General features: G+C 41.7%; 2 protein-coding genes across 2 annotated transcripts; one reads left to right on the forward strand and one right to left on the reverse strand.

Moving 5' to 3' along the window:
- The first annotated feature begins 4504 nt into the window (after positions 1-4504).
- On the forward strand, positions 4505-16769 carry adamts13 (ADAM metallopeptidase with thrombospondin type 1 motif, 13). The gene is made up of 29 exons (XM_014986798.2): positions 4505-4751; positions 5288-5333; positions 5474-5607; positions 5886-5969; positions 6165-6289; positions 7084-7230; positions 7784-7918; positions 8497-8647; positions 8773-8877; positions 8971-9122; positions 9200-9263; positions 9497-9623; positions 9728-9876; positions 9959-10079; positions 10168-10248; positions 10336-10517; positions 11634-11787; positions 11891-12020; positions 12130-12309; positions 12470-12668; positions 12744-12846; positions 12933-13062; positions 13340-13519; positions 13614-13818; positions 14093-14417; positions 14500-14643; positions 14753-14932; positions 16331-16506; positions 16589-16769. The coding sequence occupies exons 1-29, from the start codon at positions 4674-4676 to the stop codon at positions 16742-16744; spliced, it is 4143 nt and encodes a 1380-aa protein (XP_014842284.2). The 5' UTR covers positions 4505-4673; the 3' UTR covers positions 16745-16769.
- LOC106917657 (carnitine O-acetyltransferase) lies at positions 16548-25590 on the reverse strand. Its single transcript, XM_014986799.2, has 14 exons — positions 25435-25590; positions 22977-23246; positions 22008-22126; positions 20765-20818; positions 20480-20645; positions 20190-20364; positions 19897-20075; positions 19714-19814; positions 19510-19629; positions 19270-19392; positions 19013-19148; positions 17763-17825; positions 17531-17668; positions 16548-17405 (listed from the first exon to the last, which is right to left on the reverse strand). Exons 1-14 carry the CDS (start codon positions 25459-25461, stop codon positions 17190-17192), a joined length of 1887 nt encoding a protein of 628 aa, XP_014842285.1. The 5' UTR covers positions 25462-25590; the 3' UTR covers positions 16548-17189.
- Positions 25591-27352: the final 1762 nt, after the last annotated feature.

Consider the following 27352-nt stretch of genomic DNA (forward strand, 5'->3'; position numbering starts at 1 on the left):
TTTTTGATACTGGCATGCATCCAGACAGAAAAAAAAAATCAAACTTGGAAGTGAAAGATCAATGATCTGTTGTTTTCATTTACGTTAATCTGAGTTCCTTCTGCTCCACTGATGCAATGCCAAGTCCTTTTCCCACAAGTCTTATTAATAATTTTTTGTTGCTCTGAAAGTCAACACTTGACTTAAAAGCTCATGCAAGGCATTTCCAAGCACAGCCTTTCATTATTCTCCATGCATCCGCAGCACGTAGACAGATGTTCGTTTTAATAGATTTGTAAATTAACACTTTTGCGCCAGTGTTGCCCTTTGGCCTGTTGGAAGGGTTGGATCAGATAGGCTGCTTGACATTGGCAGCTTAGCTTGCTTTCCTTTGCCCTGCCTGCCCTGTACTCACTTAATGCATTCAGCTGAATCTCCAATTATCTCACAGGTAGAGAGGACCTGAGAGCGTAGAAAAGAGGCCATTTGCAATGTGGGGTAATGAAAAACTGAACTTCAGATGCAGTTAAAACTTGCAGGAATTTTTTTTTTTTTTTTTTTTTCAAATTTAATGAGGTTAGACATAATTGAAATAGCTGCACCTTTATTGACAAACTCACATTGCAGGAATGCAATTTTTCATGAGCAGCCGCATCCAGTACAGGGATAAAACCGCAATTGCTTTCCTTCCAAGCTAAAGGACGGAGGTGTTTTTGTATGGGAAGCACATGTATTGCTCTCCTACTGTTTTTAAACTGGCATTACTTCAGGGCCCAATTTACATTCCTTTTTGTTTTGTGGCTGTGTCACTGATAGAGAGCTCAAGAGAACATGCAGCACATTTAGGTCATCCCACGCTCATTTCTGAATCGTTGCTTCTGGAGACCTACACTTGCGGACCGAAATATGTCAGCGTTACATGTGACTCCCACTCTTTGATTATTCATTTACATTTAAACAGAAGCGAGATCTAATGCGGGCCTATTAAAGCAACAAATACTGTTAACTGTTGCCGCTTGTTTTTTCTTTCTTGTTGTTTCTTCCAGGCATTACAGAAGCACTTCCCTTGAAAGGATTCTGCGCAGTGACTGCATAATCGTCCATTTATAAGACAGCATACACACACACTACGATCATTAACTCATCAGCAGTGGGGCGTCATTAAATTCTCTTTCAACTTTTTTTTTTTTTTGCATCACTGTAACATGGTGACATATGCTAATACAGCTGGAGTGTCTCCTGGAAGAAAGCCTAAAAGTGGAACGTATCTTTGTACGTTGTTGTACTGGTGAGCTTCGGCTCCCTCAGTGTTACATTACGCCCTGGAAAGTTATCATCTCATAGGAGGACCAACACAGTATTCATCTTAACTCAGCAAAGAGAGAAGCATGGAAAGCAGTGAGAACTTCCGTCAGCAGGAGGGCAGGAACAGTGCTGGGTTTGACAAAATTTCAGTGCACTGCATCTTGAAGAGTGAGACACCTGTGCATAAGCAAATGACACAATGATCGAGCAAAAGATATTTGGAAAACAGATGCTATAAGGCCATTTTATTGTTTTTTTGTTTGCTTTTTTACGCCTCGCTATAAGTTTTATTCAACATCTGATCCATCACTTTGGCAGTTTTATAAATAGTCATGCACCTAACTTGGAAAAGAAAATGCGATGAGTCAGACATGAATGGAGTGCTAGATTTAGCCAAGGCCTTTTGGTTGTGGCAGCAATTGATAGCTTTGAAAGATAAAAAAAAAAAAAGAAGCACAATCAAGCCAAGGCAATTCGTTCTTTGCACACATCCGGCTTTTAAATCACCAGCTAGACTTCCAGCTTCTATAATTAACTTTTTTTTATTTTTTTTACTTTTTATAAATAAATACAGCCACAGTCTGCCATTTATTATTATTTAATCCTTGGGAAACCCATTGAGGGGAAGCCCTTATTTATATTGGTGCTGAGGTCCATTCATTAAAATAAAACTATTTGGCACTGTGAAGACAAAGCAAATCCCACAAGAAATGCAATTAAAACAAAATAAAAAACAGAACAAGGATAACAGCTGAAGTCCATGAGAATGATCCAGAGTCATTGGGTTTTAAGCTTCAACTTTTCATCAAACCAGATGTTTTCAGATATCGTTTTTTTCAGTTTCTCAATTTCAGCGTTGTGAACTGACAAGGTTTCTTGGCTCTCATAATCTGCAAAGAACATAAATTTAACACATGAAAAGTCTAGAAGAGTTCAAACCTAGTTAAGACTTAGGTAGCTCTTTTAGATGAAGTCTAGAATGGTGTAATGAGAGAAATCTAAACATCAATAAGGATTTTTTTTTTCCATCAACATAAAACTGGAAGCAAAAAACTGGTTAATGAAGAGATAATATGGTTAATATAAATGATAAACATTAATGGTTTAAGGGCAGAACCCTGGAAACTCCCAGAGAATCTGAGTGAAAAGAAGATTGATCAGAATCTATCAGCGAGCTATATGCTGTAGTTATCATACAAAAGGAAATATTTTATCTAGTCCTAAACATAAGAACTCTAGTAAGAAATATGAGTGGACATCTGTGTAAAAAGTCCTATTTTTTTCGGTACGTTTCTGCTTCTTATCTAAGACGGCAGCCATGTCACGTAAATCATGGGTGGCAGCACCCAATAGTGATATGTGCCTATTCGAAGCTAGACTGGTATGGTCTTAAAGAATGAATGAATTAAACGTTCAGTGCTGTGAAAACATATTTGCCAAATAGATTTTTTGTTTGTTTTTGTGACATACTTTATGTGTCATTTCATCAAACAAAAGTTAAAAATCAACACTTGATAATTATTTAGTAAGAGTTAAAATGCTACTTATACCAACCTGATCCTAAAGTCCTTAAAAGAACCTTGAGCTCTTTCTATATATGAACTGTATTTCTTAACTGTGTCTGAATTTCTTTAGATATAGGCATGACGTTGCTTTTGGCATCTCCTAGCCCGTCTCCTGTTTTCAGAAATAATTTCTCAATACCAGTTTGGAAGTAAACAGGCTTGGGTGTGACAAGTGAAATTCAGCTCAGCTTTCCAAAAAGAGCTCTGCCAATGTGACAAAATAACAATAGTACAGTGTACGTAGAACACAGCTGAAGCAACAGATGGAGATGATGACAAAGAGCAGGATTTAAACGGCAGTCCTTTAATGCACAAAATGACATCCACTCCAAATGAGTGCATCTCCAAATCTGAGACAAGAGGTCAAGCTTCATAATTAGATGCACTCTCATAAGTCTTGTTTTTACATTAAAATGGGGAACTCTGCAATGGAATTCTAGCAAAACTGATACGGATGCTTAGCTTCCTGCGCTAAACTTCTTGACAAATGAACAGCTTCCTCCCCTTTATCCAAAAACTGCAACCAAACAACATTTTCCTGAGGCATCATCTGCTTGTGCCCGCTTCAGTATCCCATATGGCTAGTTATGTATAATTTAGGACTTCATAAATATAAAATCCCTTGCTCCCCTCTGAGGGAACAGAGATGGGCGTGAAAGATAGAGCGGCATTTATCACAGTCTTGTGCTTGACAGATCCAGCACCGAGGTTTCAGCTGAGCGCCGATGCCGGCGTTGCGTCCGCGCCAGCCAGCTGTTAATCCAGACTGACAACAGGCAGAACAACAGCAGATGGGCTTTTGGGTCCCAGAGTTGCTGAGATAAACTACAGCCCTTCAGGAAAGAGGGGCGCTGAGCAGAGCTGAAGAAATACTTGGAGAGGAGAGTGAAAACACTTTATAGCCTCGTTGTCACATATCTGGGGTGGAAATTTATGCATGGAGCTATTAAAACTAATGTCCAGATGTATCAAATTTAGCAAGATGACTGAGGTTTTTTTTTTTTAACTTCAAAGGAAAAAAAAAACAAAAACAACTTTTGTCAGTGATGTCCTAATTTTTTTGGTTTTACAGTTTTCCATTGTATAAATGGAGCATTTTAAAATACAAATACAAATACACTGAGAATTCACTTCCCTCCTAATATGCAGCTTAGCTTTGGCTTTATGTCTTCGACGAGTTTCAGGGATGCCACTCTTTTTACATTGCTGTGGAGAGAACTGCATTCCTCTTCATTCGTGTTCCGGTAAAGGATCGAGTCTGCCCTCTAGAGGCTGAGAAAGTCAGTGACACCCTGGGATATTTGCGACAGCAGGAGGGGTTAATCTGGTAGTTAACGCAGCCTGAACATAAATATGGGAGAATCTGAAAGTGACTTTTGGTTTCTTAATAAAGCATATAGCTTAATAAAGCTTTATCATAAAGCATATTCTTGATAAAGCAAATGGAGCCACTTCTCAGTGGTTCCATTTGATTTCCATCAGAAATATTTCTAATACATGATGCCTTTCCTTTAATTTTAACATTTACGCAGTTTCATTACTCTGAAGCAAGGCCAGATTTTACACTTATTAGTCATTTCACAAATCCAATAAGAGATGCCCTTTTGATCCCAAATCTGGGGGGCGGGGGGAATCAGGAAATGACGTATGACACACATCAACTTTGTCCCTACTGTTTACATAAACACTAATGGCTAGACTCAGTCCCACATGAGCAGGAGGGAACATATATATATATAGATATATATAGATAGATAGATATATAGATATAGTCTGAGCGTCACAGCAGAGCAGGTAGACACACAGAAAAAAGGAGGGGAAAAAATGTTTATTATGACTGCGGTCTGTCTTCTGCTCCTACTGCCTGGCTTCAGCTCTCTAATGGGATCTCCTCGGGATGAGGTAGGTGGAAAGCTGCAGGCGAGCTGGAGCTCTGCGGCAGATGATTCTGCTTCTCACTGAGCTCTGACAAAGTGTATTGAACTCTTCCAACTTTAAACTGGGAAAAACTGAACTTTTTTTCTGAGGAATCGCGTCTTACTAAAGGGAGCCTTTTAAAATAGAAATACTGAATTGGGGTGAAGTAAAATGAAGATGGGACACGTTGTTTTACGACGTTTTCCCCAGAACACAATTTGAAAAATCAGGTGCTGCACTAAAATTTGTGTAGTCGTATTTACTTTGACACCCCTAAATCAGTATGTGGTAAGAGTACTGAAACATTTATGCTCTCCATCCAATCTTAATGAGTTTGAATAATTTTAAAGAATAGGCAAAGAGAATTTACTTTTACATCAAAATTATACACTTTGAGTTGCTTTTTCATGTTCTATGATGACTTGGATAGAGGCTTGGGATTTTAAGGCTGTTGAAATGGTATAAATACACTAAAAATGTTCTTTTGATTTTAAACTGATGCTGTTTCTCCCTCACAAAAGCCACAGGACAAAGTCTCCGCTTTAGATTCCTCTGCAGACACCACAGGTACCTAAGGACACAGTTAAAATGGTCATTTATCTGCCTCATTGCATGCAGTCTCAGTAACTGTTTCGGAGCAACGGCTGTGCCCAAAAAGCTGTTCCTTGTTGTCCGTCTCAACAAAGTGTTTTCCCTTTGGTTCATAGTAAGTGACCGTTTGCGTCGCTCAACTCTGATTCCTGACATCGCGCATCTGGAGCTGCTGGTGGTCGTGGGGCCAGATGTCCAGCAGGTCCACAAGCAGGACACGGAACGATACATCCTTACCAACCTCAATATCGTGAGTCTACGCACATAGGCCTACAGTCGAAGAATTCCTCTCAGAGTGATTTTAGAAACTGCGGATGGAAATGTAGGTCAAACATACGGTTAGGCTGCAATAAGGAGTGATCAATAAATAATGAAGAAGTATATTAGAGAGGGGAGGGGGAATATGTTTTGAAGTTGTACAGTTTATCCTGAAACGTTCCAGTGATAGGCTCTGCAGGGCAACAGCGTAATCACACTCTGAGCAGCAGAAGGTATAACGATCTGATCAATAATGTAAATTCTGATCAGGCCTCTGAGCTGTTGAGAGACATGACCCTGGGAGCCAACATGAGGGTTCACCTGGTTCGCATGATCATCCTGTCGGAGCCAGAGGTAAGAGGTTGGAGAAACATCATGTGATCCTCAAAAGGGAAATTACGCTCTATGAGAAGTTTAACTCAGTTTTATAGTGTAAAGGTGATAAAGCATTCATAAAAACACCACTACGACTTAAAATGACTCTAAACGCGTAGATACATTTTTACAGCGATGCTCTAACTCATATTTTTGCTGTGGATAATCTTCCAGCCAGAGATCCAGATGTCCACCAACATCACCTCGTCTCTGAGGAGTGTGTGCGACTGGGGCAGAAGGATCAACCCCTCCAATGACTCAGACCCGCTACACGCTGACCTCCTGCTGTATATAACAAGGCATGGATGCATTCCCTGGCATTTAAAGTTCATCCAAGTCCCTTGACTATTGCCACATTTTGTAACTTTGAAACCACAAATCTGAACGTATTTTACTGGGATTTCATGAAATCGACCAATGCAAACAACACACAAATATGCTTTGAATTCATTCCAGCTCAGTGTAGCTCTGGCTGCATGTTTAGGGTTATCGCAGAGGTAAAAGGTAAAAGGTTGATCTTTACCACAGCAACAGTTCTATAAAGTTTTATCCAAGGATTGATTTTTTTACTTAGCTTCCACAGCTGAAAAAAAGGCCAGCCCACAGCATCATACGTCCTGTCTGACGTGTTCCTTGGACTTTCTGATGATGTTAGTTCAGTAATGTTCCCTCAACAGTAGCAGTGACCTTCACAGAACAGTTGTGTGTCATACCTAATAATTTGCTTGTGGTTGGACTTAATAAGCTGGTGACTTCTGAAGGAGAATCAGCTCAGTAAGCAAATTACGTGGTGAATCAGAAGCTGTCCTCCACACAGGGAGAGCAGATGTGGATTTCATTTAGTGGTATTAAGAGTAAATGAGGATGAATTATATGAATGCGCTTTTCATTTTCTTTTAAAAATCTTACTTTCCTCTGGCTTCATGTTTATGTGCTACCTTGCTTCGGTCTCTGAGATCAAATCTGAATAGATAGTGCACATTCAAGTTTGTGGTTGAAACATGGCAAAATGTGGGTGGGATTACTTTGGCACGGCACTGCGTCTTACTCCCGTACAAATAAGGCCACCATCTAAATATGTCGTGACCATCAGGTATGACCTGGAGCTCCCCGACGGGAACAGGCAGGTCAGGGGGGTGACACAGCTGGGAGGGGTCTGCTCCAGCGACTGGAGCTGTGTGATCACAGAGGACACGGGATTCGACCTGGGCATCACCATCGCTCACGAAGTCGGCCACAGGTACAACACCGAGCCATCCGTCAGTCTGCAGTCAGCCTCATAATCTGGGGTTTTACAGCCGCCTCCATTTAGATTATTCTCTAATTTATAGTTGCTTGAAAGTATTATTCTTTTTTTGATATCTGAGCCAGCAGAATTTGGCATGAGTCACGGAGAAAGTGTCCAGCCTCCCCACTTGCTCCTTAATAATTCATGTAAAACTATAACTCTTGTGTTGCTAAAAGCATAAGTAGGACATAAAGTCAAGTGCCCAAATGATTGAAATATTTTCAGATCATTATTCAAATAAAACGACAAAAGGGCCGCTAAATTTTTAATGACGCAATAAAATTGAATTAGAATGAGAGCGAACAGCTTTAAGGCAGGGTCTTTAAGGGCTCTTAATCCTTCATAATCCATTTTTATCACTCGGAGAGCAGGTGTAGTACTGATCTAAGAGACGATTAATAGACGGCAATTATACGACGGCTTTAAATGCCACCAGTCATCATGCTGGATTCGTTCTGCACTAAGGTTACTTCTGCAATTTTCAACGCCATTGCCTGGCGTTTAGCTTCGGAATCGACCACGACGGATCGGCGAACGGCTGCAGTCGGAGCGGCTTCATGATGGCCTCGGACGGAGGCTACAACAGCGTGGATCTCACCTGGTCCCCCTGCAGCAGACAGCAGCTTCTCACCTTCTTCAGGTGGGCCAACAATCACACAGACCTCAGTGATGCCAAAAGGGAATTTCTTCTACAAGTTAAACGTTTTCATTTTATTATTATTATTATTTTTGTCCTTTTGAAATTTTGAGTTTGGTCAGTTATTGGAGCTATTGGAGTGGAAGTGGTTAGTTTGTAAGAGCTGTCTGAGGCCTTAAGCAAAAGATTGTAATTAAGACTATGGTAAGCAACCTTCAAGTCAGATTTTCCTCTACATTAAAAATAATTCACGGATGGCCTTAAACAAAAAAAAAACTTCCAACATTCCCAGCAGGTCTCGCCATCCGAGCTAGCATGCACTGTGAGCACCTCCCAAGATGGTAAAAGGAATCTCCAAAAACACTAAAATGTCAACACAGCAACTAAAGTTGGCTCTTGCTATCGTTCATACGATCATGTATCTCTCTATAATCAGAAAGACGCCTCACATGTTTAACTTCCGTGGGATGTGTGTGCAAGGAAGGTCTCTTAATAAACCCCCTAAAAACCAGACCATATACATGAATATTTTCACTCTATGTATTGGGGAAATTAGACAATAATCTATTTAATATTCGCAGTGAAGGGAGAGCTGAATGTGTGAAGGATTTCCCCGCATTGAGAGGCTCCCTGCAGGACTGGAAGCCCGGGCTGTATTACGGAGTTGACGACCAGTGTCGCATAGCCTTTGGCAGCGCTGCCAGAGCCTGCTCTTTCTCCAATCCTGACCTGGTACGCCGCCTGTAATATTAGCTCTGGATCACTAGGTGGCACCCCCCAACTTCATGGAAGTATGCATGCAATTCCACTGTACGTGTTGATTCATGTTTACAATTATCGTCTAAATTTTCCAACAGCCGCCTTGCCGTGCTCTGTCCTGTCATGTTAAACCCGAAGACATCGGCTCCTGTAAACGCCTCCTGGTTCCACTGCTGGATGGAACAGAGTGCGCACCCAATCAGGTAACGCTCTCTATGTGTTCATGGAGAAATGCTGCCGCAGTCATCCCAGAGTCGAGGAGTAAACACAAGCACATTGTTCATTCTGTCTTCTAGTGGTGTCTGAAGGGACGCTGTGTGTCCCCAGATGACTTTGGCGTCTCTGTCGTAGTCAACGGCTCCTGGTCCAGCTGGTCTGGGTTTTCCTCCTGCTCCCGGACATGTGGCGGAGGGGTCGTGCTCCGTACGAGGGAATGCAACAACCCCAGGTGGCAACTGTCACGCAAGCATTAGTGTCTGCTCGACAGAGCTTCGTCTTAAAGAAGTGTGTGTGACGTGTTTTCAGACCTGCTTTTGGAGGGAATGACTGTGACGGCCCAGATATCGAGGCTGAACTTTGTAACCAACTGGTGAGTTCTCTCTGGTTTTGTTTACACTGGGCCTCGCAAAAGCTTAGACCTTCATTCTCCATGAAGCTCTAAACATTTGAGTGTGAATACATCATTTAAACAAGACCATTCCATCGTGGCTGCCTACAAGAAGGCTGCAATCTTTGACCCTGTGTAAGATTTTTGTAGTTTGACAGCTGCTCTATAGCGCAGAGCAAGATGTAAAAGAATTCCTTCCACTCATGTTGCTTTAGCCTTGCGAGCGGACCCAGTTGGACTTCATGGCAGAGCAGTGTTCCCAAACAGACCCCCAGCCCTTATACTTGCTTCCCAACACTGCCTCCTTCTACAAATGGATCCCTGCTGTTGGCTTTGTCAAAGGTGATGGTAATCTAAACATTTCTAACATGTTTTCTACTTCTTCTTTTTTTTAAAACAGAGAAAATCAGTATCTCATATTTCTCTTTCAATTTGGTGACAATCAGGGGACGAGCAGTGCAGATACATGTGTCAGTCAGATGGAGAGAGCTTCATAGTGAGCCGTGGGTCTCATTTTGCAGATGGGACTCGCTGCATATCAGACGTCTCAACTCCTTACGGCGCAACAGCTGCTTGTCTTCGAGGGAGATGCCAGGTGAAAAGAATAAACGTGTCAAGAGAGTCAAGTCGGTTTCCTTTTCGTACGTTTTTACACTTGCTTTTGACTCTGCGATCAGGTGTTTGGCTGCGATGGCGTGCTGCACTCTGGGAAGGCGTGGGATGTGTGCGGGGTGTGTGGTGGAGATGGGTCCACCTGCATTTTGACATCCGACTCGTACAGCGGCGGTGGTGCCAAAGGTACCAAATGACTAGATATCTACTTGCCTTTCTTGACCTTGTAACACAGGTAACTGAGCTAATTTCTCTTTCCTCTTTTCACGTAAAGACTACAACACGTTTCTCACTCTGCCGGTGAATGCAACTCAGGTCCATATTGTCAACAGAGCGCCTGTCTTCACTCATTTAGGTGGGTGGAGTCACTTTATTAGAGTGAATTTTCAACAACAGCGTATTTGGTGAATGTAGAGCATGTGAGGTTGTCCTATGTCTGCAGCTGTGCTGGTCGGGGATCAATACATCGTGTCTGGATCGGGTACCATGGCTCTGAACACCACCCATCCCTCACCACTAGATGACGACCACGTAGAGTATCGCCTTCACCTGACTCCTGACCTTTTACCTGAGATGGAAGAGGTGGTACTACCTGGACCTCTGAAGCAGGAGATAACCATACAGGTCAGGAAAAAGGGTGGAATTTCTCAAATTACACAAAAAATTTTATTTCACACTAAATCCAAGAAGGCTTCAGCGGATGAGGAACAGTAACACCTTGACCATAATCATGGTGCTACTGCGCTATTAGTACTAAACAGTAGTTTTAGTACAAAACAACCTTTGCTAACAGAATACAAATTATATTTGTTTTTTAACAATTGTAAAAACGCTTTCAGTCAATTGCCGCCTCCAGACTCCCGACTTCCTTGGATGCACAATTTAGAAATGCAGGGTTTCCCAAAGTGTATTATAAGCCTGGCGGGCCACCAGGCTTTACTTTAACTATAACAGTTATTACGTCATTGGAAAGTACACAGTACATGATATGTATTTAGTGGCCCAACTGAGGGTGTATGTGACAGTCTACAACGTGTCTAAAAACACACATTTAGATTCAGGTACACCAATCTTTGATTATGGCAGAGTATTTGTTCACAAATTGTTTGTTTCAGCTGCTTACTGAGGTCATTTTGTTTATAGCCTGAGAAACAGGGGGGGGGGAGTGCTTCTGGTAGCTTTTTATTAAATTAGGTGGAGAGTTGCCAGCCCAGTGTAGGTGTATTGAGGTTTCATTGGCATAAGGCCAAGATGGCCGCTCCTCCTTTGAATTTGCTGATGATCAACCCACACAGGTACGTGTGTGAGCCACATGTTACGGATGAGCTACTTCTGCTGCACCAGACTGTGATCACTGGAGCAAATGATTATTGTGGTGATAACAGATCTGAGCACCTCAGATCTGTTATCACCACAATAATTAACTGTACAACCTATAACCATTACAAATGTTTTTTTTTTGTTTGTTTTTTTTGCACACTCATACCAGTTGAGTTAAATTTCACGCTCCGCCATGCGTAACAGGACGCAGGACGGTGTGTTGTTAATGCATCCCAGAGGACGTCTCTGTCAGGACTGTGCAGAGTCCATCCACGAGTTGGAGGATTTTTATATTAAAAAACTGTCCAAAATCAGTGCGAAGGAGGCCTTTGTACCTACAAAGAAAGGAGTGCTTGTCTGAAGTACATTGTCCATTTTTGAGATTAGGCATCTAATGTTTGTAATTACTTTCTATTTCAGGTCTATCGCAAATATGGAAAGGAATATGGTGAAAAAACAAATCCAAACATCAGCTTTCAGTTTTATGTGCCAAGAAACAAGTCTCTGGCAGACAGCTCGCCCAGAGGCAAATGGGCTCCGTTAGCAACACCCTGCTCTGTCACTTGTGGATTGGGTAAATAAATAAGTAGAAGTATCTAATGACAAATGTGTGTAATAAATGGTACACATGTGATGAAATAATGCATCCTCCCAAGGTTTTTTTTATTCTTCCCTAGGTATACAGAGGAATGAGCATGTCTGCGTAGATGAAGACACCAACGAGCTTTTGAAGCCACACTACTGTAAAGCCCCTCCTCCACCCACAGTACTACACACAACCTGTCAGCTTCCCTCCTGTCCCCCCAGGTTAGCTTTACTCTCAGCTCCGTTTTTCTTTTTTTTTTTCCTTCTCGTCCTCCCTTTGCAGGTACGCACGGCCCGAATGACTACACATGAATAATTTACTGTTTTGCAGGTGGGATGCAGGAAATTTCGGGGTCTGCAGTGCCTCCTGTGGCGGCGGATTTCGGGTGCGTCACGTGCGATGTGTTCAAAAGCGTGAACATATCGTGGTAAAGGTTCCCGATTCACAGTGCTCCGCTGATACCGCTCCCCACCCTGTGGAAAAATGTAACCTGCACCACTGCCCTGCCAGGTGTAACCTGTGATTTATCAATGATTATGTGACCTTTAATGTATTTGTTTTGCAGATACAATCATTTGCTCCAGTGATCACAGAATATAGAAGACTTTGTTAAAATACATATATATATTTTCCTGCTCCTTTGGTGCAATCTGAAACACTTTATCTTCAGATGGTCTGTCTCAGAGCCGGGGAACTGCTCTGCTGTGTGTGGACCGGGGGAAGCAGAACGCAGCGTGTCTTGCGTCCGGCAAGAAGGCGGCTTAGATGTCGAGGTGGACCACAGCTTTTGCTTAAATCAGTTCAGACCTCCAGATTCGGTGCCATGTGTGGTGGACGTCTGCCCCATCGGGTGGGACTCTAAGGGGGAGGTAACGTCAAGAAGGCATTGAATTTTTGAGTTTAATTACCTAATTTAACGCCTAAACATTGTTTGTCTTGACCAGGAGCAGCCCAGTTTAAAGTCTGGCCTGCTTCCACGCTCCAGACAGGCTCCTGTGTATGTCTGGAGCCCCGTAGTCAGCCAGTGTTCTAGGAGCTGTGGGAATGGTAAGCTGAGAGCTGTCAAGCAGCAGTCACTTCAGAACCTTCTCCTTCGGTGTAGTAACTCAAGGCCCAATGCTCATGCGTGAAAGGAACCCTACAGGTTTGGTTTTCTTGTGTGGATCACCAGACCAGACTGGGGGTCCCTGACTTCCACTGTGACTCCTCCAGCAAACCGGAGCCGCACACTGAGATGTGTGGTTTTTCTCCCTGCCCTCCAATGTGAGAAACTTTTAATTTAACAACTACTTGCATTTTGTTTGTAGCATTAACAGCGCTGCTTTGATTTGCAATCATATAAAAAAGGAAGGAAAATAAAACAAAGCTTTCAAAATTTGCTCTAAGTAAACAATTCAAAGGTGCCCAGCTCCTTTTTCATTCTAATATCCTAACTAAAAACAAAATGCTTTCAAAAGTTAACTCTGAACAGGTTTAAGCAGTGTGGATACTCCTGAAAAAACACGACTTTACAAATGCTCCTTTTTCCTCAAACAACCAGGTGGCGCTCTAAGCAAGGAGTCTGCACCGTAACGTGTGGAGGAGGGGTAGCCAAGAGAGTGCTGTACTGTGCTAGAGAGGCAGATGGAGAGGAGGAGGAGGTGTTGGAGGATTACAACTGCAGCGGCTTTCCCAAACCAACAGCAGTGGTTTCATGTAATACTCACAGCTGCCCTGTAAGGTGAATTTCACACAAGCAGTCTGAGATCTGTTGGTTTTTTCAAAACAAAAAAAACGGGGCAAAAGTCATCTCACCATCAACGTCACTCATCCAGGTGGAAGGTATTTAGGACATCGCCCTGCTCCGTGTCCTGTGACCTGGGTGTAGCTCAGAGGAATGTGTCCTGTGTCCAGTTTGTCCACGGGAAGGAGAGCGTGGTGCCAGAGGACGGCTGCCGTGCAGCTGTCAAACCTGCCACCACTGTGCCTTGCCTGGTGCAAGCGTGCACCTTCAAGTGGGAGGTGAAACCATGGAGCCAGGTACATGTGACGGGATGGGATGTGAAGATTAGTTCAGATTGATGTGAATGCAGGATTCAGTTCAGATTTAGCGGGGGTATGCGTGTCTTATCTGAGAGCGTTCCTTCCCAGAGTATATTATTTAAACCTTACACCAACTCTTCATTTGAACACTGCTAAACCAGGGGGTCTGCAACTTGAGGCTCTGGAACCATGGATTGCAGAGGTTGCGGACCTCTGCTCTAAACAATCTGGTGTGCATAATCCAGCTTACGCTGTGCCATGTGCTCTTCAGTGCTCAGCATCCTGTGGATACGGTATCCAGTCCCGAGCTGTGTCCTGTATGGGCCCCCCTAAGCCTGAGCCTCTCAGCCCTCTGTTTTGCATGCACATGCCCAAACCGATCACAATCAGAGGCTGCGACACGGGCAGCTGCAGAGACGTGGCCTTGAACAAGACCACTCAAACCCTGAAAGCAAACTCCACAGAAAAGCCTCTTCCATCTCCTCCTCCGGTTCATAAAGATGCGCCACGGCGCCGCATGGGCAGCCTTCCTCCGAGGCCGACAGAGACCATGGCCGTCAAAGAGACTACCACAGCCACTCCAACGCCTAAGCCTAGTGAGTGCTCCGTCGTTTATCGCAGCGTGTCAGCAGATAAAGATAGAGCATGATTATCATCACAGTGCATGTGCTTTTTGAGATGCATGTGGACGGCTACTGCTGGAGGAATCGGGCACTGTGGATTTGCACAATGCGCCGAGCAGATGCACAGTGTCGATTGGTCGGCCCCTCGACGAGATCATCAGCATCACACTCGTATCCAGCTCTTTGGATTGCAGAAAAAGTAAGCTCCGATTCAACCGTCAAATAATTTTGAAAGTCTGTTGCAGACACAAGGATATACGTAACCCTGTGTGTGTGTGTGTGCGTGCATGTGTGTGTGTGTTGTACAGGGGAATACGTGGCGTTTTTCGATCGTCTGGCTTTCGTGAGGAAGTGTGTGCAGGCAGCAGGCAGTGAGCTGACCACCAGAACCAATGTCCTGCTTGTCCGGCAAAGTGTGGTCACTCCTGGAAATGGGGTTGTGTTTACCTACAGATCGAAGAAGAATACGAAAAGGAGTCACCATCAGGGTAAGGCAACTTATTTAATAACCAGTTTAATATCACACGTTACGCCCAACATTTGTTTTTATAGCTAAGGTGATGATACACAGCTATGCATCTCTGCAGAGCTAAACGGTTTTGCAACTGTTCACTTTAATGCCTGACTATAAACAAGAAATGGATGAACTACCTTTTTTTTCTTTTCCTTTTTTTTACTGTATCGGGACATATCTTGGTTGCACAGTGTGAAACAGTGGGCTCTGTTGCCTTTGTAGGTTCAAATCCCAGCCTGGGTTCTGCTGTCATGGACTTTGGATGTTTTCTCCAGGTACTCAGGATTTCTCCCACAGTAATGACTTGTAAGGTTAACTGATCTCTCTAGGTCGCCCTTAGTTATGAGTGTGTGTGTGCGTGTTGGGCTGGTAACTTGTTCAGTGCGACATTCCAAGGATCAGTTATTCACAGCTTTAGCACAAAATAATTGTAACCCTTTCATGCATAGTGGTCACTGCAGTGGGACATTAATGCATCATAAAATACACCATCAACTACTGGCCATCAGCTGCAAATGCAAGCAATTATTTTTGTTGAATCCAATATGGCCGACAGTCAAAAAGCATGCCGACCGACCCGGTCTCTCCTTCTACTGTAGACAACTCTTGCAGGTAAAAAAAAAAAAATATTGCGACATCAGATAACCCCTAAAGAACAATACTACTGATGTATTTTTCAAATAACTTTGTATTTGGAGAAAATTACAATTGATCACCGAAAAATAATATTTCTTTCTTTTTTTTTTTTTTTTTTACAAATTTTTTCCTACCATTTTTTATGCCTTAAGAAAATAAAAAAAATTGGAAAAAAATCCTGACACAAAGGATCATAATTCAGGCATAAAAGAGTTGATGATTCTTTTTGACTGTTCCCTGCTTTTTTTTTTTTACTATCTTAAAATTATTTTCAGTTTTATATAACAATATTTAAAAGATATGTTGTGTTGTTTCTTTAAAAATGTCATAATTTGGCATCTTTTATCGGTACTGAATAATGGAATTTAAGATAAATTCATTTCAGTGAAATGTAATATTTGAAATAAAGAAGTACTTTAAGGAGTTCTAAAACATCCTGAGAGGGAAATACTCCCTAATTGTTTAAATAAAAATGATTAGAAGAACTGTAAAGTGACCTCTGTATGACTGGTTTATATTCATGGCTTTACTAGTTGCTGTGGAGGGAGTTCATCCTGGGGATTTCCACAATAAAGTATTATTCCAGCCTCAACAGTACAACAGAGAGGAATATGCTGCTGCAAATGTCCTGACAAAATATCATCTCTAACTTCTCACAGACAGAACTGCATTTGAACGCATGTGATCTTTTTCTCAACAGACAATAAGTAAACTCTTCCTCCTTCTTACCTCGCAGATTGCGACATTCAGCTATTTTCCCCCAGCGGCATTTTTGAGAATCCGGTTACGTCCAACACCAGCCACACCTGCCGAGTGCTCATCAACGCCCCTCCCTCGGTGAAGATCAGGATCCAGGCGCTCCACATAGCGTTACCATTCAACACCACCGGCGCCCAGTCCACATATATCATGGTACAAAACAAGCTTTGTTTTTAAGACGCGTGGAATTTGGATGAAGAATAAAAACCATGTTTTTATTGTGTTTCTTGCTCAGATCCGAGACATGGATGCCTTAAAGACCAACGTGTTTAACGGCCAGCAGCTGTTCCTGTGGCACTCCTCTGGAAATATGGCTGAGGTTGAATTTCATGGCGACTACCTGAATTCCAAAGGAACCTTCAGAGCCGAATACTCCTTTGTGCATCTTTGATCCACGACATAAACCATAAAGAATATATTATATGTGTAGTATCTTTCTTTTTCGTATACAGTACCACTATCATTTATTCTATTTCATAGAAAAATCCTTTTTCATTTAATTTACATAGCTAAAATATATGCTTCTTGATTTTTCACCTGAAATAAACATACAAACCAAAACGCCCTGGATCTGTTAAGATTCACCAGGAACTGGTAAGAGAAAAAAAAAAAATCTTTGCTCAACTACAATCGCTCGCACAATATCTTAAAATACACATCTACCATTGACCGTTTCTCCATTTGAAGGCAGTGCATTTTCAGTTTGTTTTCCACAAACCCTTTGGTAACAGGTTTCCTCTTAGTCCTCCGTTGCGCAGCGTCGGCGTTCCGCCAACAACGCTGGCAAGGACTCGATTCAGTTTCAGCTTCGTACACAAGCGGGCTCATGTGTGGGATCACTGTCTGGCCGCGGCTGTTTCTGTGAGGAGAGCTCTCATGTCCAACAGCGCTTCCTTTACAGCCTGGGCGAAGTTGGCAGCGTTCGTGTCCTCACAGCTGTTGAAGGCCGTGATCGCGATGTTGATATGCTCATCCATGGGATTGTAACACACCCCGTAGCCATCTGGCACCATCGGACCGAAACACATCACGCAGTCTGTCTTGGAGCCAACCTGGACGCAGAGACGCGAGAGAGCAAACGCGCAAATAAATAAATCGGAGTGTAAACAATCATTCTTTTCGGTAATAATAGGCTGTTGGGTTCTTTGTTTGTTGTTGTTTTGGTTTTTTCGCATACCTGGCTAGTATAGAGGTTAAAATGATGAGCTACTGCATAAGAAGTGTCCATGAATATCTCAGGCATAGAGGTCAAATCTTCAATACTCTGAATTTTCAGCCCAAGTAGATGTCTGTCGATAGCCTGTCCATGGATTGCCTAAAAAAAAAAAAAAAAATGGGTAATGTGTGGTGATAAAACTAATAGGAAGCTGAAAATCATCAACTAAATAAAATAAAACAGCAGATCTCACATTGTGCGTGTTTTCCTTGTGAGCTTGAACTGCCTTCTGCAACAGAGCAAACCTCTCCTTGTTCTGTTGGGAACATTTTCTGCTCAGTAAAGCATCTCACCTCTCAAAGATAGAATATTTATTGTCCCTTAATATTCTTCATATACCCTGAATTTTTCACATTTTGTCACATCAAAACCACGACCCCCCCTCAACGTTTTTTTTTATTGGGGTTTTATGTGATAGCACAACACAAAGTCTTATATTCCAAACGACGTTCCAGTAGCACAATCGCATAAACAAGTAAATAGAGTCTTTCTGCGTGCAATTTGACGGCACAGACGGACAATATTGATCGGAGAAGAAGCCGACAGGCCAGTGGCAGCTGGAGGAGCTGCAGAAAACTGTCAAAAAAAATGACACTCGCAGGAGCGGCCAAATTATGAAAAGAAATCTGTGACTTATAGTCTGGAAAATATGGTAGTTGCAGACTCCACAAATCTGGGCTTTGTGGAAAGATTGTGAAGAAAAAGGCAGAGAAAGACAGACATAGGAAGTCCAGCCACAAATAATGAAGGGCCCACAGCAAACAAGTGGAAGAGCGTCCGATGGTAAGCAGACAAACATTTAATGTGTTTTTGCCTACAAAATGCGACGTGTATTGAAAAACCAACCCTGCACATGAGCCTTAGACCCCCATGCAAACCTTAAAACATTGGGACTGCCTTTCCTCATCAGGTAAAAGGAAATAAACTGGAGTTCATGTGAAGATGAATGGACCAAAATGTAGGGCAATCCCAGAAGAAACCCTGATAGAGGCTGACAGAAACACAATGGACGGGGTTATATCAAAGCACATTCCTGTGATAGAATGGCCCAGTTAGTGTCCAGACCTAACTCCCAGTTAGGGTCTGTGACAAAGATTGAAAATAAATGTTTAAATACGCCCTCCATCTAATCTGCATTGATTTAACCATTTTAAAAGCAAAGTATTTTTGCCTCACTATTCAGATTTTTTTTTTCAAAACAGTTTCCATCCACTTCACAATTAAACACTAATTTGTTTCAGACTCTATTTGTGCAAAAAGGTGGTGAAAAAAAGCATATGCATGCCACACTTTTCAGATTTGTAATAAAAAAAATCTTCACATCTGTACTTTGTGTTGCTCTACCGCATAACATTCCACTAAAAACACCGAAGCTTATGGTTGTGATGAAACAAAATGCTTCTGCAAGGCGCAGGATAAAAAAAACCCCTGCTCTGTCCTTACCTGCTTCGATGGGTCTTGCATTGCCTGAACAAACTTAAGTGAATCCACAGTGGTGGATCGGATTGCTTCCGTGCGTCCGTATTTGAACATTCTCAGTGTTGCGCTCTCATAAGTAGGACAGCAAAGATCATACATCCTAAAATATAAAGTCAACACAGAGATATGCATTTTATTTTTATATGTTACACTTATTTTCCAGAGCATTTTTTGTTTGTTTGTTTGTTTGTTTGTTTGTTTACTAAAGAGAGATTTCGTACCTAAAGTAAGCCAGCTGTAGAGCCATTTGCACAAACGCATCTGGACTCAGCTCATGCTGCTTTGGCAAATTTCTTCCAAAATGAGAAAATGTGAGCACCTTCACGTCCAAGTCCTGCACCATTCTGAAAAAAATAAAATTTAAAAATTAAAAAAAAAAAAAAAAAAAAAACAAACAGTAAAAAGTAAAGAAAATGCAACCAAACACTGAACACAAGCATATCTGTTAACAGCGTACGCACATGTTCATATTCTGTTTGGCTTTTTCTATGTCTCTCTTGATCTCCGGCGTGATGTTGAAACGTAGCTTCTGAGGCATGGGCAGAGGAACCATAGGAGAGCGAACCATTTCAGGTCTCTGCCTGTCGACAAACGTAAAAACAGATCAATCCGAGCTCAATCAGAAACAGGGGAAAGCGGTCGTCCAAAGACCGAAAGAGACGCACATGTATTTAACAACGTAGTCGATGAGAAACACGATGGGCGGACCCTCGGCAGGCGCATGCTCGTAGACCAGCCCACACGTGCCGTCCTCACCGATAATAAACTGCGGAGGAATACGTGGAAGTTCTCAACCAATGCCAGAGCGCTGTTCATTGTTTTAGCCTTTAATTCCTTGTCAAACTCACCTGCAGCGTTTTATCAAACCAGCGGTTGCCACTGTTCCACCGTGTCCCTCCTCCGTGGAGCATCTGGGCTGCCACGCGGCTCAGATACATCTCATCTGACACTCGGAGCATCGGAGCGTCCAAACAAACTGTAAATATGCTCTTCTGGATGGCACGGACCGACTCCTTATTTGTCCTGTCTGAGGGTAAATAAGAGCAGAAGGAGTTCACATTAAATATTTTCTCAGAGCAACGTTCAAAAACAAAAATAAACTGGAATGTTTCTCATGCTATTTTCTCCACGTCCTCCTCACCCTTTATTAGGTTGTTGTAAGCTTTTCCCCAGGTGTTGCGGTGCTGTGACGTCAGGATGCCAATTGGTTCTTTATTAGTTTGCAAAGAAGAGTTCCAGATCTTCTCCAGCTGCATGGTGAGCTGATCTACTGTCAGCGGTGTGCCGTCACTGTTATAAACATCTAAGACAAAAAACTAGAGGAGAAAACTTCAGTTAGCTTTAACACGGGTCAAGATTTTCTCTCCCAACTTCGAAATTATTATGAGGTTGCAATGTTAAAGACTATGCAAACACTTGGCTGCACGGTACCTGAAAGTTGTGGACCACGGTAACGTGGCTAGGAGGTGTCGTCCCTGCAGAGTAATGCACCACCGTGTCTCTCTTTGGTCCGGGAATACGGCATGTGGACAGGATCTGGTAATACTGGTCCATGCACAGAGGCTTTCCATTCAAATACTGGACAGGCAGAGTTTCTCTGCAGCACAACACAGTGTTAAATTAACAGTTTAACACTGTTAAACCAAGATCAAGGACCAAACCGAGATCTTCCTGTCGCACAGCAACAATGTCTGAAGTAATTTCAGGCAGACTCACGTGTCGACCATTCTTTTAAAGTCCAAAACCCCTGCAATGAGTTTGGCAGCAAACCTGCAGAGAAGAAAATCAAAGCTGCTCTTCACAGGAGTGGCTACAAAACACGTCCATAGCAACCACTGCCAAACACTTAAATCAATCTTATACATTTCAGAGATTAATATTGTTGTTGGAAAGATGATAAGCAAACTAAGGCTGAGACGATTAATCGGATGAATTGTGATGAATTAATTCTTGCAATAACTGATTTAGTAATTGAACAGATGCATACTTAGTAACTGAGTATACTGCCTATGCAGATTCTAAAAAAAAAGGCCCTTTGCTGAAAGAACAAATAGCTCAGAGCAGAAATTAGGCCAAAACTGTACAAAAACTATATGCATTTTCCATTTAAGATTAAGAAAAACAACTTTGTCAATATGTTCACCTAGAACTTCTCAAGTGACGTAGTTTTAGCTTCACTCGGTTCAAATTTGTAAAAAAAAAAAAGACATCTCCTACCTCCTAAGTACTTTCTGCATAAAGTTATTAATCGATTGATCCAAAACAGAGTCAACAGATCAGACCTGTGTTGATGTTAAGTCAAGCAGAAAGTCCTGAGCTTTTCATATGTTGATGTTACAAGGCTTATTTTTTAGCTGCAGATGCATCCTTTGCTGCAAATAATCAAGCATTCACTAAAGGAATGCAAAATATTCATTTTCTTATTTAAAAATGGATTTAAATTTTTTTGTTCACTGCATGTTTTCGCATACTTCTGATGTTGTATTAAAAAGGCGTAAGTGGTTAAATGATAAATCTGCAGAATATGCCAATTATTTTATCCGATTAATCGATTAATCGTCAGAATAATTGACAGAATAATGTCCTCTATGAAATAATCGCCAGTTGCAGCCCCAGAGCAAACTCTGGCCTCCACATTCACAACACATCCCATATGTCACAGCAGCTAAAAACAGCTGAGCAGCTAGCAGGCTTTAAATAGCCAGCACGAAAGGGGAAAGACTCTGCGAGTGTCAGCTTTAATCTTCCAACTTAATACCACCTTGTTTACACTGTAAGCATACTGTAGTTATACAGGTTTCTCTCACAGCCCGACACTTAAACGATCGTTATACCTCAGAGTATCACACTGAAGGTGTGCTGAAGTTGGAAACACAGAGAGCCGTGCGGTTGTTTTGCGACGGCGTTTTAGTTTTCGCCACTGGTTCAACAAGGGAAGACGTTCTTCCTGGTTGCTCACCTCATCTGCCCTTGGCGGTCTTCGAAGTGCATTCGAGGCAGAGCGACTCCAGTGCTCGTGTAGACGGCCACAGGCATGCGACAGTCCAGATATGTCGACTGCATCCACCATTCTGACAGCTAAACGCACATCCACAGTCAGAGAGCATGTCACACGTTTGAATGGACGGATTCAAAGAATATGAAAGCCAACGTAAAAAAAAACAAAAAATTATGTAAATTCTTGTCTGCAGTTTGCCACAAGCCTCGACAGGGAACATAGAAAATGTCTGGTAAATATCTGCAGATCAAAAATTTTTAAAGCTTGTTTACCATAATAAAAAAAAAGACCTCTAGTTTCCAAATTATTTTGGACCCCACTGATTTTCTTTTTTTCTATTCCTAAAATATCACAAGTGAGACTTTTTCTTTAAAAATGCTTGCAGCACTTATCCAAGTTTTGTTAAACACAAGTACCTTGTGTCGCTGCAGCTAACCTTTTCCCTCGTAAGACGATGTGAATCTGTCTGTAATCGGTTAGCCCTAATGAAAAATTAAAAGACTCAATAAATACCTGTGGCGGCAGGTCAAATTTGTATCATTCTTAAATGACAATGCTGCAAAAAAATTCAAATAGCAAATAACCCTGAGGCCACACATTGGACTTACTTTCTAGCCTTAGACTGAAACAAATTCAAGTGTGACAGTGGTCTACTCAAAGCCCAGGCCTAAATCCAATTGAGAATCTGTGGCAAGACTTGACAGTCGATGGCCACAGAAGCTCTCCATCCAACTTGACTGAGCTGAAACTACTTTCCAAAGGACTGGTCTGAAGTTTTAGTCACTAGATGTGCAAAACTAGTGGAAACATCTTCTAGAAGAATGGACTCAGGCAGGGGGTAAATACAAAGGCACAGCACAGTTCTCACATATATCTACCATAATGGAGCCCAATCACATAAACCGAAGGCAGACAGAGCCAAATATCTACCCAGTTATCCGTCTTTCTAGCACGTCTCTCGAGCCCCTTCTGGAGCCGTTCTCCTACTCCGCCCTTCAGGAACTCCTGTATTAGAACGCGAGTGTGTTCCAGCTCTTCCTCGCTGACGATGGGCTCCAAGGCGGCCAGGTAGCGCTCACACGTCTGCTTCAGAGGCGGAACAGGTAGCTTGGGCAAACCTTCCTGATGAACAAAGGACCTCTCTGATATCTGCTTTACCGCTCTGAGTAAACGGCATGGGTTTGCAATGCCTGGACGCAGCTGCAAGACAGGAAGAGACTTTGTTTATATATTCAGTGAGAAATCATAATAAATATCCTACTCCGTTTGTACGAAAGAAACGCGGTAATCCGGTCAAGTAAAGTATAACAGGCTATAAAGATCCACGGCGTGAACATGTTTGTGTGAGAACACCTCTCTGAAACAGAAACTTGACTCAAATTTGTGGATAACAATTTGAATATTCATAAAGGCAAATAGTTCAGTGATAGATGACTGAGCATGTGAAAAGGGACACCGAGACAAATAATTGGAGCTGTTCCACTGTTTGTTGGGAGCAGCGGGGTTGTGCTCTGCCATCCTATAAATAGAAGGTTGACACTGCTGAACTGCGACGGGATGGTTGCTAAAACAAACATGCATGAAAGCATGAAATCCATCTGTGCCACACATGTTAACACGCGGGTGCCATGTTCATAAGGTCCATGCTCGTCACCAGGTACAAAATAAATCTTAGATTGAAAGTCAAAGACAAGTAACCAAATGTTCAATGACAATACAAACAGTTGCTGATGAAGTATTATTTTTCCTCAGAATTAATTGATTTTGAGAATGTTTTTAAAAATCACACTTAAAAAGAAAAAAGGAATCACCTTCTACTTTGTGCGTATTGATGACATCACAAGAGCCACAAGGGTTGGGCTGATCGGCACAAAACACATGCAGCTTTTGACAGAGTCAAACCTTGATCCTGAATCATTTGAGTTGGAAAAGGTTCAGCTATTTTTTTTTTGTTTGAGCCAGAGTTTGACCCTCCCAGGCCATGATGCATACAGCTGTGGCTGCAGAAGCAAATGTTGGTGAGTCGAATCTGTTTATAATCCTTTTTATGTTCTTATATATTTTTGCTACAATGCATATTCCCCATGTATGAAGTAAGATTGTTTTTTTTTTGTTGTTTTTTTTGCACGTAGTTCCCTACGTAGTTTTGTGATTTGCAAGTGAAGGCTGGTCTGCAGATGAATCGACTGTGCGACTGGCTTCTAGGATCGGGTTTATTATTAGTCACTCTTTCTGGCAAGTAATCTTGGCATCTGCAGTGGTTATGGCGGCAGTTTTACTGTAAATACTGGGACTTATTTTAATAGAACAGATCGACTACCAATGTGGTTTTTAGTAAAGGAAAAAAGAAACACATTTCTGAAAATAATTACTGATGATCTTTGATCATCTGGCCTTTCCAGTCTGCACTGGTCCTCTTCACAAATTACTTCAATATGTTTTCAGTACATTTTCCCTGAAATCCATGCAGCTTTCCCACTGAAGGCCCAGAGGATTCTGTGCGTCCGTAGAGATTAGAAGTGAACATCTCTGAAGGAAGCATTTAATTAAAAACATGCAACTGTCAAAGGGATGGAAAACAAGAAAGAAAAAAATATGAATGCACTCTTTCAAATGAAATCGGATTAGTTGCCTTGTGTGATTGCCATTGGGGGCAACTATTGTTTAAGGGAGCTTTATTTAATGACAATTTAGAACAAAATAGCTCAACAAATATAAAAAGTACTCAGCTGTTCCACAGTGAACTGAAGTGAGTTTCATTGATTTCTTTTTTTCTTTTTTTTAAGTCTGGCTACCAGCTTTAATGTATGGCTGTAAACGGAAATGACGATGAAGTGGGAGGCTGTCTATCATTTCATATGTACAGATGTGTGTCACCTCTATCAAGGTCGTGGGAATAAGATAGAAGATAGAACTTCCGGTTAACCCTTTCAAAATAATATTTTTGTGACAGCTAAGTGCGGCAATGTCATTAGTTTTATACACCACCTGTTACAGGGAATGATGTGAAGCACTGAATATGTTAAAGAAGCGCCGTTCACTGGCACAACCTGCGGCTTTCATGTCGCCGAAGTTGACATTTTATCAGCATACGCATCTCGTTAAGCAATGCTATCGGAAATATTAAGCTAACCTTACGCAACACAAACGTTGTCAAAAACTGCACCTATATTAAAATGTACAATGATAACTTTGGTGCATTTGAAGACGTGAAGGGGGAGATTAATGAATATTCCTCTCGGTTCCTTCGGACCTGTCACTGTCCCGGTGTTGTTGTCCTGTAGCGCCCCACCCCTCCTCTCCTCTCCTCCTCCACTGCCTCATGCAGCCCGTAAACAACAACAAACCTCCTGCGTCTGGTTCAACGAAATAAATACAAGACACTCACCGCAGCTCTGACGATAACCCCCAACATGGTGCCAGAAAGACGCGCTGAAGCCTTTGACCGTCCCGGGAATACAGATGGGTAAACCCCCGGGCTGTCATATCTCAAGGACAGGAACACTGTCTATTCTCAGCTGCCCGCCCCCCGTCGGACCCACTGAGCAAAGACAAGTCAAAACTCTTGTTTTTAGGGAGGAGTTTCATACATGTGGGGATAACAATAGCTAAGCATCACCTTAAGACACTTTGAAGCACTTATTATTATTATTATTATTATTATTATTATTATTATTATTATTATTATTATTATTATTATTATTATTATTATTATTATTATTATTATTATTCATCTTTGTGTGAATAAAAACAATTACACGAAGGTAAAAATATAAAAACATAAATTGAGAATAAGAGACTGTAAGAGAAAATTACGAGCTGTAAGCTTACTGGTTAAAAAAGGTGGGGTTCTCATAAACAATTAAGAGGAACAAGACAGCAAAACTGTAAGACATTTTAGGGCTATATTTATATATTCATATGAAAGTTTTTGTAATAAGTACCATCACAGCAAAAAATACTGTATTTCCAAAGTACTGTAGTATTGACAGATAGCTCACAAGAGCTGTGAGAACAGCACATAATTATCTGGTTTGTTTGGAGCAGTGCTGATTTTGCAGCGACAAGAGGAAAGATTTGCAATACTGTTCTACTTTTCATTTAGTATACATCAGCCTGTCACTGAATGTGCTGTCCACATTTTTTACTATATCATCTTGTGGACCAAAGGGACAACCCAGGACAGAGCGTACCTTCCTGATCAGCTTATCCCACCGTTTCGTCTCATCTGTTGATAAGGTGCTGCTCTGGCAGACCACACCATAAAAGGTGGTTTCTTGAGGAAGAAGAGTAGTGTGTAAACATTTAGGTTTATGCTTTTCTTTTTAAGTAATAATCTGGAAATTCAAGGTTTTAGTATAAAGCCAGATGCTTCTCACTGAGCTCAACTTCAAAATGCAATATGGCCTTCTTGAATATTAAACATACTGGGAGGAAAAAAAAATGTTTTCAGTAAGTTTGAAGTTTATTAGCAATAGATTTTTCACAGCGCGTTACAAAATTGTGTTTATTGAATGTGTTACGTTGTTTTAATGTACAGACATATTAAGTTGCAAAGCTGCAAACAATACTGAAAATAGCTATAATGCGACATAATTTGCGTGAAGCATAACGATGAAAGCGGTTAGCAGCTGGAAGACTGGATATGCCGCTTGCTAACATTAGGGTGATTTATTTTTAGCTACATTAAGCATGGACATAGAATGGGACTGATCAACCAATGGGCTCATTTATTTGTACCTCCAACAAGCCAGAGATACTGGCTTGCTCCAAGGCAAGTATTTTGTTTGTGTGGAGCAGTGCCTTCATGAAGGTTTTCTTCAATGTTTTTCATTTTGTTTTATCTTGACTATCTTAAATGTTATAGATCAAACAAAGCTGTAATATCTGACAATGAGAACTTGTGTTGTTTAAAATGCATTTTTCAAATTAAGGGTAAAACTGTCCAAACCAACCCGGCCCTATGCGAAGAAACTAATTGCCACTGAACCTAATAACGCGACATACTACCCTTTGTCAGCAACAATTGCCTTGATGCGTTTGCAATAACGATAAGTCTTTTATGTCATTCTGGAGAAATTCTGACCAACTCCAAAAACAAATCAGAAACAAACTCACTGACGCCTATCGGCCTGGAAAATGCAACTGACTCATTTCTAAGGCTTTGAGGCTCAAGCACTGATCAAAGTGTGACTGAACTTCAGGTCAGGACTTGATGGCTGGATGTTCTCCTTCAAGACTTTCTGACAGAGAGCAGAATTCACTGCTCCATCAACCAGAGGATGCTGTAAAGCAGTCCCAGACCA

This window comes from Poecilia mexicana, unplaced genomic scaffold (genome assembly GCF_051168715.1).
Source record: "Poecilia mexicana isolate PSO_F unplaced genomic scaffold, ASM5116871v1 scaffold_9, whole genome shotgun sequence".
Taxonomy (NCBI): domain Eukaryota; kingdom Metazoa; phylum Chordata; class Actinopteri; order Cyprinodontiformes; family Poeciliidae; genus Poecilia; species Poecilia mexicana.